A 17,830-nucleotide genomic window follows, 5' to 3' on the forward strand; every position below is an offset into this window, starting at 1 on the left:
GCCAAGCTTTTGGCTCCAGGGATGCTGATTAGGAGGTCACCATTTTCATTCTCATCCTCTAAAGTGGCACAGAAAGCCTTCATTGAACAAAAGCCACACGGAGCAACAAGAGCCCCTTACTTAGACTGGCTACCTGGCCACAGCAGTGCAATTCCACTGGGGACAAAGACACTTGAGAATCAACACAACATGGCTCTCCCCAGGAAGATCCACAAGAACATACAGCTAAGACTAAGTTTACCAATCACAGAGAACTGCAAAACTCTAGCATAGTGGAAAACAGTATAAGAATTCATGGGATTTTTTCCCCCCATGATTCTTTAGTCTTTCAATTTTAATTTTTATTCTTTCCTTTTTCAACCAATTTCTTGTTTTATTACAAATTTTTTTAAATTTTAAATTTTTATTTTTATAATTACATTCTATCCTTCTACTGTATTTAATTTCATATATGTTATATATAATATATCATACATATATATATACACAAATGTATCATATACATTAATTTCATATATACGTGTGTGTGTGTATACACACACACACACACACACACACACACACACATTTTTTTCCGTTCTTTATAATTTTGGGATGCAGACCAAAATACACCAGAATCTGTCTGATCACCTGTGGATCACATATTCTTTTTTTTTCTTCTTTTTTGGGGGGGGAAAGTCTTCTTTTAATTTTTGTCTTTACAATTACATTTTATCTTTTCAATGTATTTAATTTTATTTCTGCATATATATGTTTTCCTTTCTTTACAATTTTGAGATGCAGTTTCTTCTAACAAACCAACCAAAATACAATCAGGATATCATGTATTGCTCTGTTTTGTTCACCTGTTCATATTCCTTCTTTTTGTTTTTTGTCTTTTAATTTTCATTTTTACAGTTACACTCTATCCTTACAATGGTATTTAATTATATTTTTATACATATATAAGTTTTTCTTTCTTTATAATTTTGGCATCTAGTTTTCTAACAAACACACCAAAATACACATAGGATCCAAGGTATTGCTCTGTTCTGTTCACCTGATTGTATTTCTTTTATTTTTTTTAAACTCTTTTTTCCAGTTTAATTATTTTCCAGTTTCAGGTCTCTTCTGATTTGTTTAATGTATTTCGTTGCCATTTTAGTATTTTATTCTCTCATCCATCTATTCACCTCTGGACAGAATGACAAGACAGAAAAACTCATCTCAAAAAAGAACTAAAGTACAATACATACAGATTGCCAGGGACCTAATTAGTATGGATATAAATAAGATGTCAGAACTATAGTTCAAAATAACAATTAAAAAGATACAGCTGGGCTTGAAATAGCATAGAAGACACAAGAGAATTCCTTTCTGGAGAAATAAAAGAACTAAAATCTAATAAAGTCAAAATTTAAAAAGCTATTAATGAGGTACAATAAAAAATGGAGGCTCTAACTGTAGGAAAAATGAGGCAGAGGAGAGAATTAGGGATATAGAAGACAAAATGATGGAGAATAAAGAAGCTGAGAAAAAGAGGGGTAAACAACTACTGGATCATGAAGGGAGGATTCAAAAAGATAAGTGATACCATGAAGTAAAACAACATTAGAATAACTGGGATCCCAGAAGAAGAGGAAAAAGAAAGGGGTGGGAGCAGGCAGAAGATATACTGAAGCAAATTATAGCAGAGAACTTCCCTAATTTGGGGAAGGAAACAGGCATTCAAGTCCAAGAGGTACAAGAACCCCCCTCAAAATCACTAAAAATAGGACAACACCCTCACATATAATAGTGGAAGTTGTAAATCTCAGAGACAAAGATAAAATCCTGAAAGACGCTCAGGACCAGAGGTCCATAACCTACAGGAGTAGAAACATTGGACTGGCAGCAGACCTAGCCACAGAGACCTGGTAGATCAGAAATGACTGGCATGATATATTCAGAGTGCTAAATGAGAAAAATATGTAGCCATGAATACTTTATCCAGCTAGGATGTCATTCAGAATAGTAGAGATAAAAAGATTCCAGAACAAACAGAAACTAAAAGAATTTCTGATTACTAAACCAACCCTGAAAGAAATATTAAAAGGGATCCTTTAAGTGAAGAGAGAGCCCCAAAATAACAAAAGACCAGAAAGGAATACATACAATATACAAAAACAGTGACTTTACAGGTAATATAATGGCACTAAATTCATTATCTTTCAAGAGTTACTATGAATGTAAATGGGCTGAAGGCCCTAATCAAAAGACACATGGTATCAGATTAGATAAAAAAGCAAGACACATTGAGATGCTGTCTGCAAGGGACTCATTTTAGGTCCAAAAACACCTCCAGGTCAAAAGTACAGAGGTGGAAAATAATTTTTCATGCTAATGGACATCAAAAGAAAGCTGAGGTGGCAATATTAGATTTTAAACAAAAGACTGTAATAAGAGATGAGGAAGGACACTATATTATAATTAAAGTGTCTATCCAACAAGATCTAAAAATTCTAAGTATTTATGTCCCTAATGCAGGAACAGCCAGTTATATAAGCTTTGTTACTAATTGAATAACAAAATCAAAGAAGTACACTGATAATAATACAGCAAAAGCAGGGGAGTTTAACACCCCATTCATGCAATCAACAAATCATCTAAGTAGAAGATCAACAGGGAAACAAGGGCTTTGAATGACACATTGGACTAGATGGATTTCACAGATATATTCAGAGCATTCCATCCTAAAGCAACAGAATACACATTCTTCTCAAGTGCACATGGAACATTCTTCAGAACAGATCATATACTGGGTCACAACTCAGATCTCAACTGGCACCAAGAGACTGGGATTATTCCCTGTGTATTTTTGGACCATAATGCTTTGAAACTGGAATTGAATCAAAAGAGGAAATTTGGAAAGAACTCACATACATGGAGACTAAAAGGCCTACTAAAGAACAAATGGGTCAACCAGGAAATTAAAGAGGAATATAAAAATTCACGGAAACAAATGAAAATGAAAACAACCATTCAAAATCTTTGGGATGCAGCAAAGGCAGTCCTAAGAGGCAATTATATAGCAATACAAGCCTTTCTGAAAAAACAAGGAAGGTCTCAAATATACAACCTAACCTTACACCTAAAGGAGCTTAAGAACAGCAAATAAAGCCTATACCCAGCAGGAGAACAGAAATAATAAAGATCAGAGCAGGTATCAATGAAATAGAAACCAAAAGAATAGAACAGATACATGAAACCAGGAATTGGTTCCTTGAATTAGTAACATTGATAAATCCCTGGCCAGACTTTCAAAAAGAATACAGAAAGGACCCAAATAAATAAAATCATGACTGAAAGAGGAGAGATCATAACCAATACTGAAAAAATGCAAACAAGTATAAGAACATATTATGAGCAACGATATGCCAACAAATTAGGGAGTCTGGAAGAAATGGATGCATTCCTAGAGACATAAAAACGACCAAAACTGAAACAAGAAGAAATAGAAAACCTGAACAGACCCATAAGCAGCAAGGAATTTGAAACAGCAGTCAAAAATCTCCCAACAAACAAAAGCCCAGGGCCAGATGGCTTCCCAGGGGAATTCTACCAAACCTTTAAATAAGAATTAATACATATTCTTCTGAAGCTATTTTGAAAAATAAAAATGGAAGGAAAACTTCCTCACTCTATGAGGCCAGCATTACCTTGATCCCAGACCCAGAGAAAGACCCCATCAAAAAGGAGAATTACAGACCTATATCCATGATGAACATGGATACAGAAATTCTCACCAAGATACTAGCCAATAGGATCCAACAGTACATTAAAAGGATTATTCATCACAATCAAATGGGATTTATTCCTGGGTTGCAAGGGTGGTTCACCATCTGCAAATCAATGTAATACGCTACATTAATAAAAGGACAGGAACCATATGATACTCTCAACAGATGCAGAGAAAGCACTTGACAAAGTACAGCATCTTTTCTTGATTAAAATTCTTCAAGGTACAGGGATAGAGGGAACATACCTCAATATCATAAAAGCCATCCGTGAAAAACCCACAGTGAATATCATTCACAATGGGGAAAAAACTGAGAGCTTTTCCCCTAAAATTAGGAGGATGTCAGAGATGTCCACTGTTACCACTGCTAGAAGTCCTAGCTTCAAATTTTTTTTTTTTCAAGATTTTACTTATTTATTTGACGGAGACAGCGAGAGAGGGAACACAGCAGGGGGAGTGGGAGAGGGAGAAGCAGGCCTCCCACTGAGCAGGGAGTCCAATACAGGGCTCGATCCCAGGACTTCGGGACCATGACCTGAGCTGAAGGTAGACACTCAACGACTGAGTCACCCAGGCACCCAAAGATTCCTTTCAACAAAAAGAAATAAAAGGAATCCGAATGGCAGAAAAAAAGTTAAACTCTCACTCTCTGCAGATGACATGATACTCTATGTGGAAAACCCAAAAGATTCCACCCCAAAACTGCCAGAACTCACAAAGGAATTCAGCAAAGTTGTAGGATATAAAATCAATGCCCAGAAGTCAGCTGCATTTCTATACACTAACAATAAGACAGAAGAAAGAGAAATGAGGAGCTGATCCTGTTTACAATTGTACCCAAAACTATGCATAAGATACCTAGGAATAAACCTAACCAAAGAGGTAAAGGATCTGTACTCAGAAAACTATAGAACACTCATGAAAGAAATTGAGAAAGACAAAAAGAAATGGGAAAACGCTCCATGCTCATGGAATGGAAGAACAAATATTGTGAAAATGTCTATGCTACTAAGAGCTATCTATATATTCAATGCAATCCTTATCAAAATACAAACAATTTTTTTTTTACAGAACTGGAAAAAATAATCCTAAAATTCGTATGGAACCAGAGAAGACCCAAGAAATAAAACCAAAGCTGGAGGCATCACAAGTCCAGACTTCACACTCTATTATTACAAAGCTGTAACCATCAAGACAGTATGGTACTGGAACAACCAGACACACAGATCAAGGGAACAAAAAAGAGAACCCAGAATCCAGAAATGGACTCTCAACTTTATGGTCAAGCAATCTTTGACAAAGCGAGAAAGAATATCCAGTGGAAAAAAGACAGTCCTTTCAACAAACGGCGTAGGGAAAAGGCAGCCACATGCAAAAGAATGAAACTGGACAGTTTCCTTACATCATATACAAAAATAGACTCAAAATGGATGAAAGACCTCAATGTGAGACAGGAAACCATCAAAATCCTAGGGGATGGGGCACCTGGGTGGCTCAGTGGGTTAAGCCTCTGCCTTCAGCTCAGGTCATGATCCCAGGGTCCTGGGATCGAGCCCCACATCGGGCTTTCTGCTCTGCAGGGAGCCTGCTTCCTCCTCTCTCTCTGCCTGCCTCTCTGCCTACTTGTGATCTCTGTCAGATAAATAAAGAAAAAATCTTTAAAAAAAAAAAAATCCTAGGGGAGAACATAAGCAGCAACCTCTTGGACCTCATCCGCAGCAACTTCTTTCTAGAAATGTCCCCAAAGGCAAAAATGAACTATTGGGATCCCATCAAGATAAAAAGCTTTTGCACAGCCAAGGAAACAGTCAACAAAATCAAAAGACAACTGACAGAATGGTAGAAGATATTTGCAAATGTCTTATCAGATAAAGGGCTAGTATCAAAACCTATTAAGAACTTCTCAAACTCAACACCCAAAGAATAAATAATCCAATCAAGAAATGGACAGAAGACATGAACAAACATTTCTTCAAAGAAGACATCTAAATACCCAAAAGACACGTGAAAAAAATGCTCAGCATCAGTCGGCATCAAGGAAATACAAATCAAAACAACGAGATACCACCTCATACCAGTCAGAATGGTTAAAATTAACCAGTCAGGAAGTGACAGATGTTAATGAGGATGTGGACAAAAGGGAACCATCTTACACTGTTGGTGGGAATACAAGCTGGTGCAGCCACTACGGAAAGCAGTATGGAAGTCTCTCAAAAAGTCGAAAATAGAGTTACCCTATGACTTAGCAATTGCACTACTGGGTTTTTACCCCAAAGATACAAATGTAGTGATCCAAAGGGGCACATGCACTGAATGTTTATAGCAGCAAGGTCCACAACAGCCAAACCATGGAAAGAGTTCAGATATCCATTGACACACAAATGGGAAAAGAATATGTGGTATATATACACAATGGAATACTACTTAGCCATCAAAAAAATGAAATCTTGCCATTTACATTGATGTGGATGGAACTACAGGGTATAATGCCAAGGGAAATAACTCAGTAGGATAAAGACAATTATTATATGATTTCACTCATATGTGGAATTTTTTTTTAAGATTTTATTTATTTATTTGAGAGAGAGAGAAATTGAGAGCAAGCACGAGAGGGGAGAACATCAGAGGAAGAAGCAGACTCTCTGTAGAGCTGAGAGCCTGATTCGGGACTCAATCCTGGGACTCCGGGATCATGACCTGAGCTGAAGGCAGTTGCTTAACCAACTGAGCCACCCAGGTGCCCTCATATGTGCAACTTAAGAAAACAGAGGAACATAAGGGAAGAGAGGGAAAAAAATAAGACAAAATCAGAGAGGGAGATAAACCATCGGAGACTCTGAATCATAAACAAACTGAGGGTTGCTATAGAGGAGATGGGTGGAATGATGGGGTAATTGGATGACAGACATTAAGGAAGGCAGGTGATGTACTGAGTAATGGGTTTAATCACTGACCTCTACCTCTGAAACTAATAACACTTCTATATGTTAACTGAATTTAAAGAATGATAAGTAATAAAAAAGAAAAGAAATAAAATACGCTAAATGAAAGAGGCCAGTTACAAAGTATACAAAGTTATAAATTAAAACTTTACGTATAAAAAATGTTAGAGGACAGGCAAATCTATGAGGATAGAAAATAGATTATTGTCTAATGCTAGGGAAGGAGTGGTTTGGGGGGAAAATGGGGAGTCCTGCTACTGAGTATGAGTATTTCTATTTGGCATAAAGAAAACATCCTGAAATTAGATAGTAAAAATGGGTGCACAGCTCTGGGATATGTTAAAAATCACTAAACTGTGCACTTTAAAGAGTGATCCTTATTGTGTGTGACTTGTATCTCAATATAGCTGTTTTTTTAAAAAGAAAAGATTCTGTAGTGGTAGCAGATAGGTTAATGGTTACCATTAGGGAGAGACAGTGAATGGAATGGTGTTTTGAGTGCTGATGATGCTCCAATTCTGGTTGGGCAAGTTTGTTAACTGGTACACTTTCATTTTTCTGTCTTCTATCTTTTTTATTTTTTAAAGATTTCATTTATCTGACAGAGAGAGAGAGAGAGAGAGATCACAAGCAGACAGAGAGGCAGGCAGAGAGAGGGGAGAAAGCAGCCCCCCTGCTGAGCAGGGAGAAAATGTGGGGTCCGATCCCAGGACCCTGGGATCATGACCTGAGCAGAAGGCTGAGGTTTAACCCACTGAAAAACCCAGGCACCCCTGTGTCTTATATCTTGATGAAATGTTTACTTTAAAACAAAAGAACAAATACATACCAACAGGTGGACCTGCTGGCACAACACATTTCTTTTCCACTCGTGAAGCAGGAGGTGCGTTCTGGTTCTTAGCAAGATTTTCTTGTATTAATTCCTGTACCCGAGTTTCATTAATCTTTGGGAAAGGAAGAATATGAACTCGCAAGTGGGATCCTTCTGTCGGGCGTGGAACTTTCTGGAATGCCATATGAGGGTTGGGATTCTCCTGCAACATCAAACGGTAAAATTAGTCAAAAGTTAAAAAAACAATGGCAGATTGCCAGGCAGAGTGGGAGCTCAGAGAGCCCACAGACTGAAATTAGATGAATGATTACACAGAACTCAGATAAATGCTATAAAAGAGAGTACCACAATCTTACTTCGTATGTGATCTATCAGCAGCATCTGATACAGCTGATCACTCTTACTCCTTTTCCATGAAGGCTCTCTTTATTAGGTTTCTAGGTCTTCTTGCTACATCTTTGGCTACTTTTCATCTTCCTAATCTCGCAATTATATGAAAACCCCAGGGCTCAGAGTTTGGGTCTCCTTTTTATTTATACTTATTTCCTTGGTGACAGCTTTCATTCTCAATACTTAAGCCATAAAAACACCAATGATTCATAAATTATTATCCCCCACTGAGCTTTCTTCTAAATGCCATACCTATACATTCAACTGTCCACACACAGGATTTCCATTTGGATTTAAAGTAACATCTTAAATATACGTCCAAAATGGAACACTTACTCTTCATCTCTTCCAAATCTGCTTTCTACAGTGCTCCCCACTTTAGTAAATGCCGTATTTATTTTTCTACTCAGGTGAAAAGCATGGAGTCATCTTTAATGCCTTTCTCTAACATCCTATTATCCATTCTTCTACAAACCTTTTGGACTTTGCCTTTCAAACATGTCCATAATCTGACCACTTTTCATCAACACTGTGGTTGAAGCCAACATCTCTATATTACCACAGAAGAACAGTCTCCTGACTGTCTCTCTGCTTACGCCCTCACTCCCTCCCTTACTTTATTCTTAACACTGCACAGAGTATGTCAAACCATCACCCAACAGCTAATCTGCTCATTCAAATGGCTCTTCATCTCACTGAGTAAAATCCAAAATTCCTAAAATAATTTACAAGATCTGGCTTTCCTATAGGACTGTGTCCTGTTACTGTTTCCTTCATTCTGCTCTAGCCACAGAGGCCTTCTTGTTCTCACCTCAAGGCCTTTGCACTTAACTGTTCCTTCTGCCTATCCCCCTACAATTTGAACAGCATCCTCTATCCCTTCCTGCATTCCTTTGTTCAAGTGCCACCTTTCTTGGCCACCCTGTCTAAAATTATACTCCCTAACACACTCCCTATTACTCTTATACTTTTCTCCTTAACACTTACCATCTTTTCACATACAATAAATTTTATTTAACTTGTTTATTGTCTACCTTTCTCTTACTAAAATGAAACTACATGAAGGCCAACATTTCAGCCAATCAAAAAAATATTTTTGTCCTCTGCTGTATTCCTGTTGCATCCAGAAACTGCCTGGCACATAGCAGTTAGTCTAAACTACTTCCTACTCTTTCCTAATGAGTGGGACACAATGTTGAACACATGTTAGGCTTGCAATAATTGAATGAAATGTGTCAGTATTTTCACAGACCCTTAAGACTGTGAAGGCTTTGAAGGCTGTGCTAAATTTTTATCTAGTCACCTAGTTAAGCAGGATTATATTTCAAATACTACAGGCAGAATGGAATCCATTTTTCAATGATGTTCTACAGAGAAGGCTTTTTTACCACCATTACCTTTTGCAACCAGAAAATGCCCTTTTGCCTCTGAACCTGTTATTCATGTTGTAGACTAAGCTCAATACTACTGCATATGCTCTTCAGACAGTTAAAATGGACATCATCATCCTCTACTAGAGCTGGTCCCCACAATTCTTTATGGTTATTTGGCCCAGACCCTGATAAAGAAACAGTTGGGTCATGGCAGATGATATAGGTAGCATATCTCAACAACACAGTGGAACTAATACTCTTTTAAATGTAAAAAAAAGCCTGGTTTCAAGTTTTTGTTCTACTCATTATGAGATACTGGGTAAAAAACTTTGCCTAAAGGATATACTTATGCTTCTCTTACAAGGTTCCTGAGAGGGTGAAGTCAGATATAAAACTTGTTCTTGCCAAAGTATCCTTCATTACTTTGTATGTTCCCTTTTCATCTTTAGCAAAGGCAGGGGAAAATAAATAAATAAATTTCTCTCCAAGTCTTCATGATCACCACTTTCTAAACTATATGCTGAAAAAGTGTTCTAAAATTATGCCTGGATTAACATTAACACACTTGTCTGTAGTTTCTGAAACTGTCCTTTCAAAAGTAGTATGTTTGTTTTTCCCTGTTCTTTAGGCACAATGTCTAAGATACCGTCTCAAAGTCACAAATATCAATTTTCTAAAACTCACAGGTGATTTTTTTTCAGGCTGGAAAGGTAATTCATGTGGATTTTGAGGTCTGAATCAGGATCATTTAAAGTACATTCTTATTACTTCTGCTTCTATTCACATTTATTTTCTTTATAATAAAAACGAAAACCTCAAACTTACTTTCTATGATGTAAATAATATTCACTGTAACAAATTTTAAAACTTGGGGAAAAAATAGAAAATGAATCATAGTGATGCTAGTATCTTTTCTAACTCTATTTTAGCTATCTCTCTTACTGTATATTCTTCTATCTTGTTCCAAGAATGACTTAAGGTCATCTAGAAAAATAAGGATATACATATTATTTCTAGTTAAAATCCTGCAGTGTGGTTAAGTCCATCCTAAGCTTTATAAGGAAGACTAAAGATACCAAAATTGTCAAGATAATTCCAAAGAAGAGTAAGTGGAAAAGTCAAACTTCCCAGATATCAAAACTTCTATAAACCTGTAATAATTAATTTAGTATGGCATTTGATATTGTTAAAGGATTAAAAAGCCTAATGGAGTAAAGAGCCCCAAAACAGGACTCTGTAAGAATGTGAGACAGGTGGCACAATTCAGAGGGAAGGATTAGACAAGTCAATGAGACAGTAGTACAATGAAGTATTTTTAGTGCCTGGTCTCTGATGTCAAACCTCTGTGTCAAATTCCAGCTTTGCCACTTCCTGGTCATGTGACCTGGTGCTATGTCAATTCACTCACCACTTGTGTTTTAGTTTCCTCATCTCTAATCTAGATAATACTATAGTACCTACTTCGTAAGGTTTTTGTGAGGACAAAATGAGTTGTTATAGGAAGGCTTTCAGAACACTCACATACACAAACTCCCCCAGAATAAATATGAAAGCTATTTTCTAAAAATTCAGAGTACATTCATTTGAAAAAATATTTATTCACTGCACATACTATGGTATCACACCATGCCTCTAAAACTTAAACCATATTGTACTCTGAGAATTCCATTATATCACCAGCTACTTACATTTCAAAAACAATAATAACTATAGTAAGGCTTAAAACAGAAATCACTTATTAAAGAAAATATATTGCTATTAGTCATTAATAGTGTTTTTCTTCTCATAAGCAATTTGAAATATTACAAACCAAATCTATACACAATTAAGACTAAAAAGTATTTTTTAATCATTTTAAAACAAAGTTCAAAGATGAAGCTATCCTAGAGCTGTATAGATAGATATTCCTCATAAAAATTCAGATTATGGGATAAAGTTACTGAATTATATTCAATTGTGTTTAGAAGATGCAAAAAGGGCTCATGCCCTTGAAATACAAGTATTGAGTTTTCTGGCCACTGTGTCTGTATACTGCTGCCCTCTAACGGGCAGTGTGGTAAATATAAAGAAATATATTTGCTACCTTACACCAAACTTGGTCCACATAAGGACTTTTGAAAAGACAAGAAATGAGAAGAAGTTTAAGGCTCAGTGAACTCTGCATATTCTCAGAAACATCTGCTCTTACTTGGAATTTCAACTGCATTTGGGCAAGTCCATTGAATATCACTGAGCTCATTAAAACCACGGCCCAATTTTGTTGTTGAACATCCTTGTGGAAACAAGGAAATTCATTATTTTCAATAGAATAAAGACGCTGCCAAATTTTCATCTTTGACTGCAGAGAAATGCAATTATAAATTACTAACCAAGAATTCAGGCAGCTAAACACTTAGGTGAGCATGGTAACAATTTTGTCCAAGGTAACCAAGATAAACTGCCCTAAAAAAGCCAGCAAAACACACTATTGTTTGGAGGGAATTTTAAAATTAGATAATGATTTTCAAGAAATGGGCTCTGTCATCTGCTTTGAGAATATATGACAGTACTGGGAAGTACACTGAATTTCTCAGACTTGAAAAAATGACACACGTACCATCTGGTCTGGAAACGTGGAATTTTCTTTTCTTTTCTTTTCTTTTTTGGCAAGCCAAATGAGAATATGCCTAGGGCTTATGGAAAACAAGGCTGAGAATGCACTTGAAATAAAAGCAAAGCAAACAAAATAAAACAAAAGCCCCAAACCCTTCTGGAAATCCAAAGTGGGCAACACTGGGGAAAAAAATTTCTTACTGTATGTTGGTCTCAGCAGTCAATGACAAATCAATGAGACCTTGTTTGCAGCTACGAAATTTGCCAAGATAATTTAGGTTATTTAGTAATTATTTAATGTGTATAAATTACTCATAGAGCTGTATGGGATAGCAAGTTATACAAATCTTTACAAATACTGCTGAAACCAATACTATCACTAGACTAAGTCATTAAACATTGACAAAATGTAACTGTAATTTTTAAGGTTGCCTAGCTGTGAATACAATATTGATGGAAGGAAACATTCTCAATTTTCATCCTCAGGACTTTCAGTGATCACCCAACTGCATTAAAGTTGCATCCTTAATGCAAATAAATTTGGTGTATAACTTTAATATCGAATGGGCTGGTTGTCCTAAACCAGGGTTTCTGTACCATGGCACTATTAACATTTTGATTTAGATAATTCTAGTTTGGGTAGGTGGGTGGGTGGGGGGTAGTGGGTGTCTTGTATATCGTAAAATGTTTAGAAGCAACCCTGGCTTCCACGTACTAGATGCCAATAGCACACCCTCTCCAGCTGACAAACAGAAATGTCTCCAGACATTGCCAAATTTCTAGAGAGGAGGGTTTGCCCCTGTTGAGAATCATTGCTCTAATTTATGATTCAAGATAGAGGCTTTATATTCTAAGACAAGTACTCCTTTCACAAGTTCCAAGGGAGCATGTAGTGACTAGGTAGGAGACCTATACTTTCACTCACCTGCTGACATGCAAATTAAAACCATAAGATACCACCACACACCTATGAGAATAGCTTAAAACAAAACAAAACAAAAAAACAACCGAGGATACCAAACGTTGTTAAAGATGTAGGACAGGGGCGCCTGGGTGGCTCAGTGGGTTAAAGCCTCTCTGCCTTCGGTTCAGGTCATGATCCCAGGGTCCTAGGATGGAGCCCCATATCGGGCTTTCTGCTCAGCAAGGAGCCTGCCTCCCCCCCTCTCTCTTCCAGCCTCTCTGCCTGCTTGTGATCTCTGTCTGTCAAATAAATAAATAAAATCTTTAAAAAAAAAAAAAAGATGTAGGACAAATTGAACTCATATATGTGGCTGGTAGGAATGCAAAATGGTATAGATATTTGGGAAAACAGTCCAGCCGTTTCTCATAAAGTTAGTATTTTGTTACCATATATCCCAGCATCTTAACTTCTGAGTATTTATCCAAAAGAAATGAAAATTTATGTTCACACAAAAACCAGTGCAAAACCAGTGGTTTTGTTCATAATGGCCAAAATTGCCCTTCAGTTAGTTAAAAGATAAATACAAGCTTGATACATCCATATAATGGAAAACAACTTAACAACGAAAAGGAATAAACAACTGATACATGCAGCAACACAGGAGAATCTGGAATGCATTATACTAAGTGAAAGAAACCAAACTCAAAAGCTAAATACTGACATTACAGAAAAGGCAAAAACTTCAGAGACAGAAAACAGATCAGTTACTAAGAGTTTGAGGGGGTAGCAGGAAGTGATTATAACAAATTAAGGAACTGTGGGGGAGGGTGACAAAAATGTTCTATGTCCTTATTGCAGTGGTGATGGTTGTATAGCTTCATTCGTCAAAATCTAGAGTACATTTAAAAAAGGTTAATCTTACTATACGTAAATTGTATCACAGTAAACCTGACCTAAAACTGAACAAATAAATCAGGTAAGATAGAGGAAGAAGGTGTGACTTTTATGCTTCGGTTAGGGGCTTCATTTCATCACAATAATCTAAGTAAGTTGTTTATGGTTTAAGACTAAAGATTATCACAATATTTTACTTTCTTCCTATAACAACAATGAAATCCTTTAATTCACAGTTGGCAAAGAGTACAGATATCAGTGTAGATTAAATTTGCCTGGTAGTGAAATTAACTTTATGCAGAAATGTAAAGGGTATAGACTGTATACGATTTACAAAGGCTCTTCCTGTATGTGGGCTTTAAATCCCATTAGGATTTTAAGATCTACTCACTGTAATCCTGGGCAATGAAATATTCTTAGGCATAAATAGAAATTTCACATTAATTTATAAGAAAGGCCAAGTCTTCTCATTTTTCCTTCGAGTTTTAAGAAAGCTGTCAAATTATACAGTCTAGCAAATATTTACATACTATTGCATATACAAAACAAATTAGAAAAACTGTACCATGTAAAATAGCAAAACACATGTCCAACTGATTTCTTGATGCCTTGGAATGAAGGTTGTATAAAGCTCTTATCTTGGCCTATCTTAACATATCATTTTGTGTGTAGTTAGTGGTTCTTTATAAATGTGTATGAGAATCATAGAAACAAAGCCACTAAGTAAATAAACGTGCTGTCACAAAGACATAAAGATTCTGAAAGCCAAAGTGAGCGGACTCAGACCCAGTATTATTAACTGAGAATGAAAAGAAAAGCTGTATAATGAATGACTGGTAATCTTCATGGTATAAACCTTACCAACACTGAACACAATTTGTCTCAAATGGAGTTATTCCCTTCCTTCTCCTTCATATCCCCTTACCATTCCCCTCCTCTACTTACGTCACCAAGTTCTTTCCTTAGTTATTTAGGAAGCTCCAGAAAGTTAAAAGAGCACCTAAACCCAGTTATAATTCATCCTACTCATGTTTCCTCACATTCTGACTCTGAGAAGAAACTGAGAAATTAAGGTTCATTTTTGAGTACTTCAAAGATAAGTGAAGCAGAGAGACTAGGTACCATACCCGACTTCACTGTAACAGTATTTACAAACATCTAAGTGGAATCACCAGGTCTCAATTCTAACCCAATAATAAGGATTATTATTACAGTCAAATTACATGGTTGGTTCTTGCCTACCATTAGGGAATTTTAGAATGTGATTAAAAAAAAACAAAACTTACTAGTTAAAAATAGAATCATTTGGGGGCGCCTGAGTGGCTCAGTGGGCTAAAGCCACTGCCTTCGGCTCAGGTCATGATCCCAGGAGCCTGGGATCGAGTCCCGCATCAGGCTCTCTGCTCAGCAGGGAGCCTGCTTCTTCCTCCCCTCTCTCTCTCTCTCTCTCTGCCTGCCTGTGATCTCTGTCTGTTAAATAAATAAATAAAATCTTAAAAAAAAAAAAAAAGAATCATTTGGATCATTTTTCTTGCATTGAGACATCCTCCCTCCCTCCCCTAGACTTCCCGCATGCCCCAAGAAAGTAACTTTACCATGATGCTCTGCTTCTTAACTTTGTAATGTATTTACTTCAGAAATGTCGGGACCATGTGGAGTTTATAATCTTACAACTAGAAGGAATCTCAAAAAGTCTGATGACAATCCATGGGGATATTCTGAAATTCTCACTCATCATGTACATGTATCCTCTTTTGGAGGATATTAGGGGAATCATGTACCTAGAAATGGTTTCGCACTAGTAGACACCTAATAAATACATACTGAAAGAATGGAATTGATCAAATTAAATGGAATAGAATTAGACTGAGGGATAAAAGCCCAATAAGGGTTAAAAAATGTAGAGTACATTTGAAGAGAGATTTAGGTCTCCTACCTAGTAATATAGTCTCTCACGGTGATCACTTTAAAAGCATTGTTTTTAGGGGCACCTGGGTGGCTCTGTGTTAAGCCTCTGCCTTCAGCTCAGGTCATGATCCCAGAGTCCTGAGATCGAGCCCCGCATCGGGTTCTCTGCTCAGTGGGGTCTGCTTCCTCCTTTCTCTCTGCCTACTTGTGACACTTCTCTGTCAAAAGATAGATAGATAGATGATAGATAGATAGATAGATAGATAGAACTTTGTTTTTAAAGAATAGGTGTGGTTAATGTTTTACATTTACCTTTAAGAAAGTATCATTTTTAGCTGCTTGTGCCTTTCCCGTGCCAGCCTCCTGCCCACCAGGACTGCTAGTGCCCAGGACCCTCCAACACTTCCCTCCAAATCCAGGCAGGCTGCTAGGGCCTGCAGGGAGATGACTTGGCCACAGGCACCCTCCACCTGTGCCACAGCCAAGTGGCTGCCCTTGCTTCCTCCGGAAAAGAACTAAGCCTTTCCGTTGGGAGCCTGCAGCGGGAGCACAAAAGGAGAGATTTCACCTCTTGTGGAGAAAACAAGAAGCTCTACTTTAAGACCCATACCTTAGTACATTTACTCGAAGAAAATGGGTTCACAACCCAGTAAACAGAAATCACCATCTGTGTGTTGGTCAAGATCAGGGACATCAGCATGGATATTGTCTACAAGGATATGGTAACCAAGATGCAGCAGGAGATGGCTGTTCAGCAAAGAAGGCCTTAGACTGCTAATGTGAAAAATGATATTATTTTGGAGAAGAGTGAATTTTCAGCCCTGAGAGCAGAAAAAGAGAAAATAAATCTTGAACTACAACAGTTAAAACAAGAAATGAATGAAGTAATCAAAGTCCAAACAAATAGCAAATTAGACTTCAATCTACACAGGGGAAGAATTGTATTTGTTGAATGAAAGGAAGCTTCTGGATATGAGGACAGAAATGGTGTCATTGCATGCGCAGCAAGACGGGGCTGTCACCCAAGCAAACAGGAAGATAGACACTAAGGTCACTGGCCTCAAACCATATTGGGATCGCACAAGCTTAATAACATTAAATATTTAGCAGGGTCTGTATTTATGTGCCTAACAGTAGCTCTGGGATTTTATCACCAGTGGATATAATTAAGTGTCTATTTAATGAGAAAAAAATGTATAATTATTACTTATTTTATTGCAGTTTTCAGTTTTGTGTCAGCTTAGTATAAGCTATGTAATGTAGTATAGCGTGGAGTATGTAGTGTAAACTATCATAAAACTTAAGTTCTAGGGGTGCCTGGGTGGCTCAGTGGATTAAGCCACTGCCTTCGGCTCAGGTCATGGTCCCAGTGTCCTGGGATCGAGACCCGCATCAGGCTCTCTGCTCCGCGGGGAGCCTGCTTCCCCTTCTCTCTCTGCCTGACTCTCCGCCTACTTGTGATCTCTCTCTCTCTGTCAAATAAATAAATAAAATCTTTAAAAAAAAAAAAAACTTAAGTTCTAGGATGGCAAGAAAGGAAATTATTTTTGCATCAAAGTGGCTTGGCATACTTCCTTACATACACTATGTACCCTGTGATGTAACAGAGAGAAACCTGTGTGAGAACCACAGCTCTGGTCACTTATGGCTATAAAATTTTACGGTTTTGGAATAGTCCTAAAAAGATTTAAGAATAAACATTCAGTTATTCAAGGGCTCAGTCCCAAAATCTCAAACACTAATTCCTATTTGATGTTTTGCTACTTTAAAAAAAAAATCCATTAGTAAATCACTCCCAGTGGGCAAGAAAAAAAATTTCTACCTTCAGTTTCCTCACATATCAACATCTGCCCTGTTTATCTCACAGGGTCATTTAGAAGATCAAATGAGAAAGTACGTTAAAGTGCTTTAAAAAGAACAAAGTATAAAAGTCAGTCATTGGAAATATCACTATTTTTCCAGTTGGAGATGAGCCAGCCTAATGGAGGGAAAGAAAATAGGCTTAGGAATTGGATAGATGAAAGTTTCTGAATTTAAAATTTGGATTTAGTCACTTCATAGGCATATGATCCTGAGCCAACTATCCTCAGTAAAATAGGGATAACGACACCTATCTTAACACTGGGGTTGTGAAGATTACAGATGATGCCTGTAAAGTGCTTAATCCTCTGCCTGGTACATTGTGCTGAACACTCAATATTTATTATTACTATTACAATATGTCAACAGAAATTTCTC

At 37.1% G+C, this 17,830-nt stretch overlaps 1 protein-coding gene and 1 pseudogene across 2 annotated transcripts in view; one reads left to right on the forward strand and one right to left on the reverse strand.

Annotated features, from left to right (window-relative positions):
• SBF2 (SET binding factor 2) overlaps nt 1–17,830 on the reverse strand; it is a 415,224-nt gene that overhangs the window by 123,672 nt on the left and 273,722 nt on the right. The window contains exon 14 of the mRNA XM_082682393.1: nt 7,529–7,733. Within this exon, the coding sequence (XP_082538519.1) occupies nt 7,529–7,733 (205 nt within the window). The remainder of the gene's footprint in view (nt 1–7,528; nt 7,734–17,830) is intronic.
• On the forward strand, nt 15,324–16,758 carry LOC309841262 (mitochondrial calcium uniporter regulator 1 pseudogene; annotated as a pseudogene). The gene is made up of 2 exons: nt 15,324–15,428; nt 16,033–16,758. The product of its transcript is annotated as a mitochondrial calcium uniporter regulator 1 pseudogene (transcript).

This window comes from Mustela nivalis (genome assembly GCF_964662115.1).
Source record: "Mustela nivalis genome assembly, chromosome: 9".
Taxonomy (NCBI): Eukaryota; Metazoa; Chordata; class Mammalia; order Carnivora; family Mustelidae; genus Mustela; species Mustela nivalis.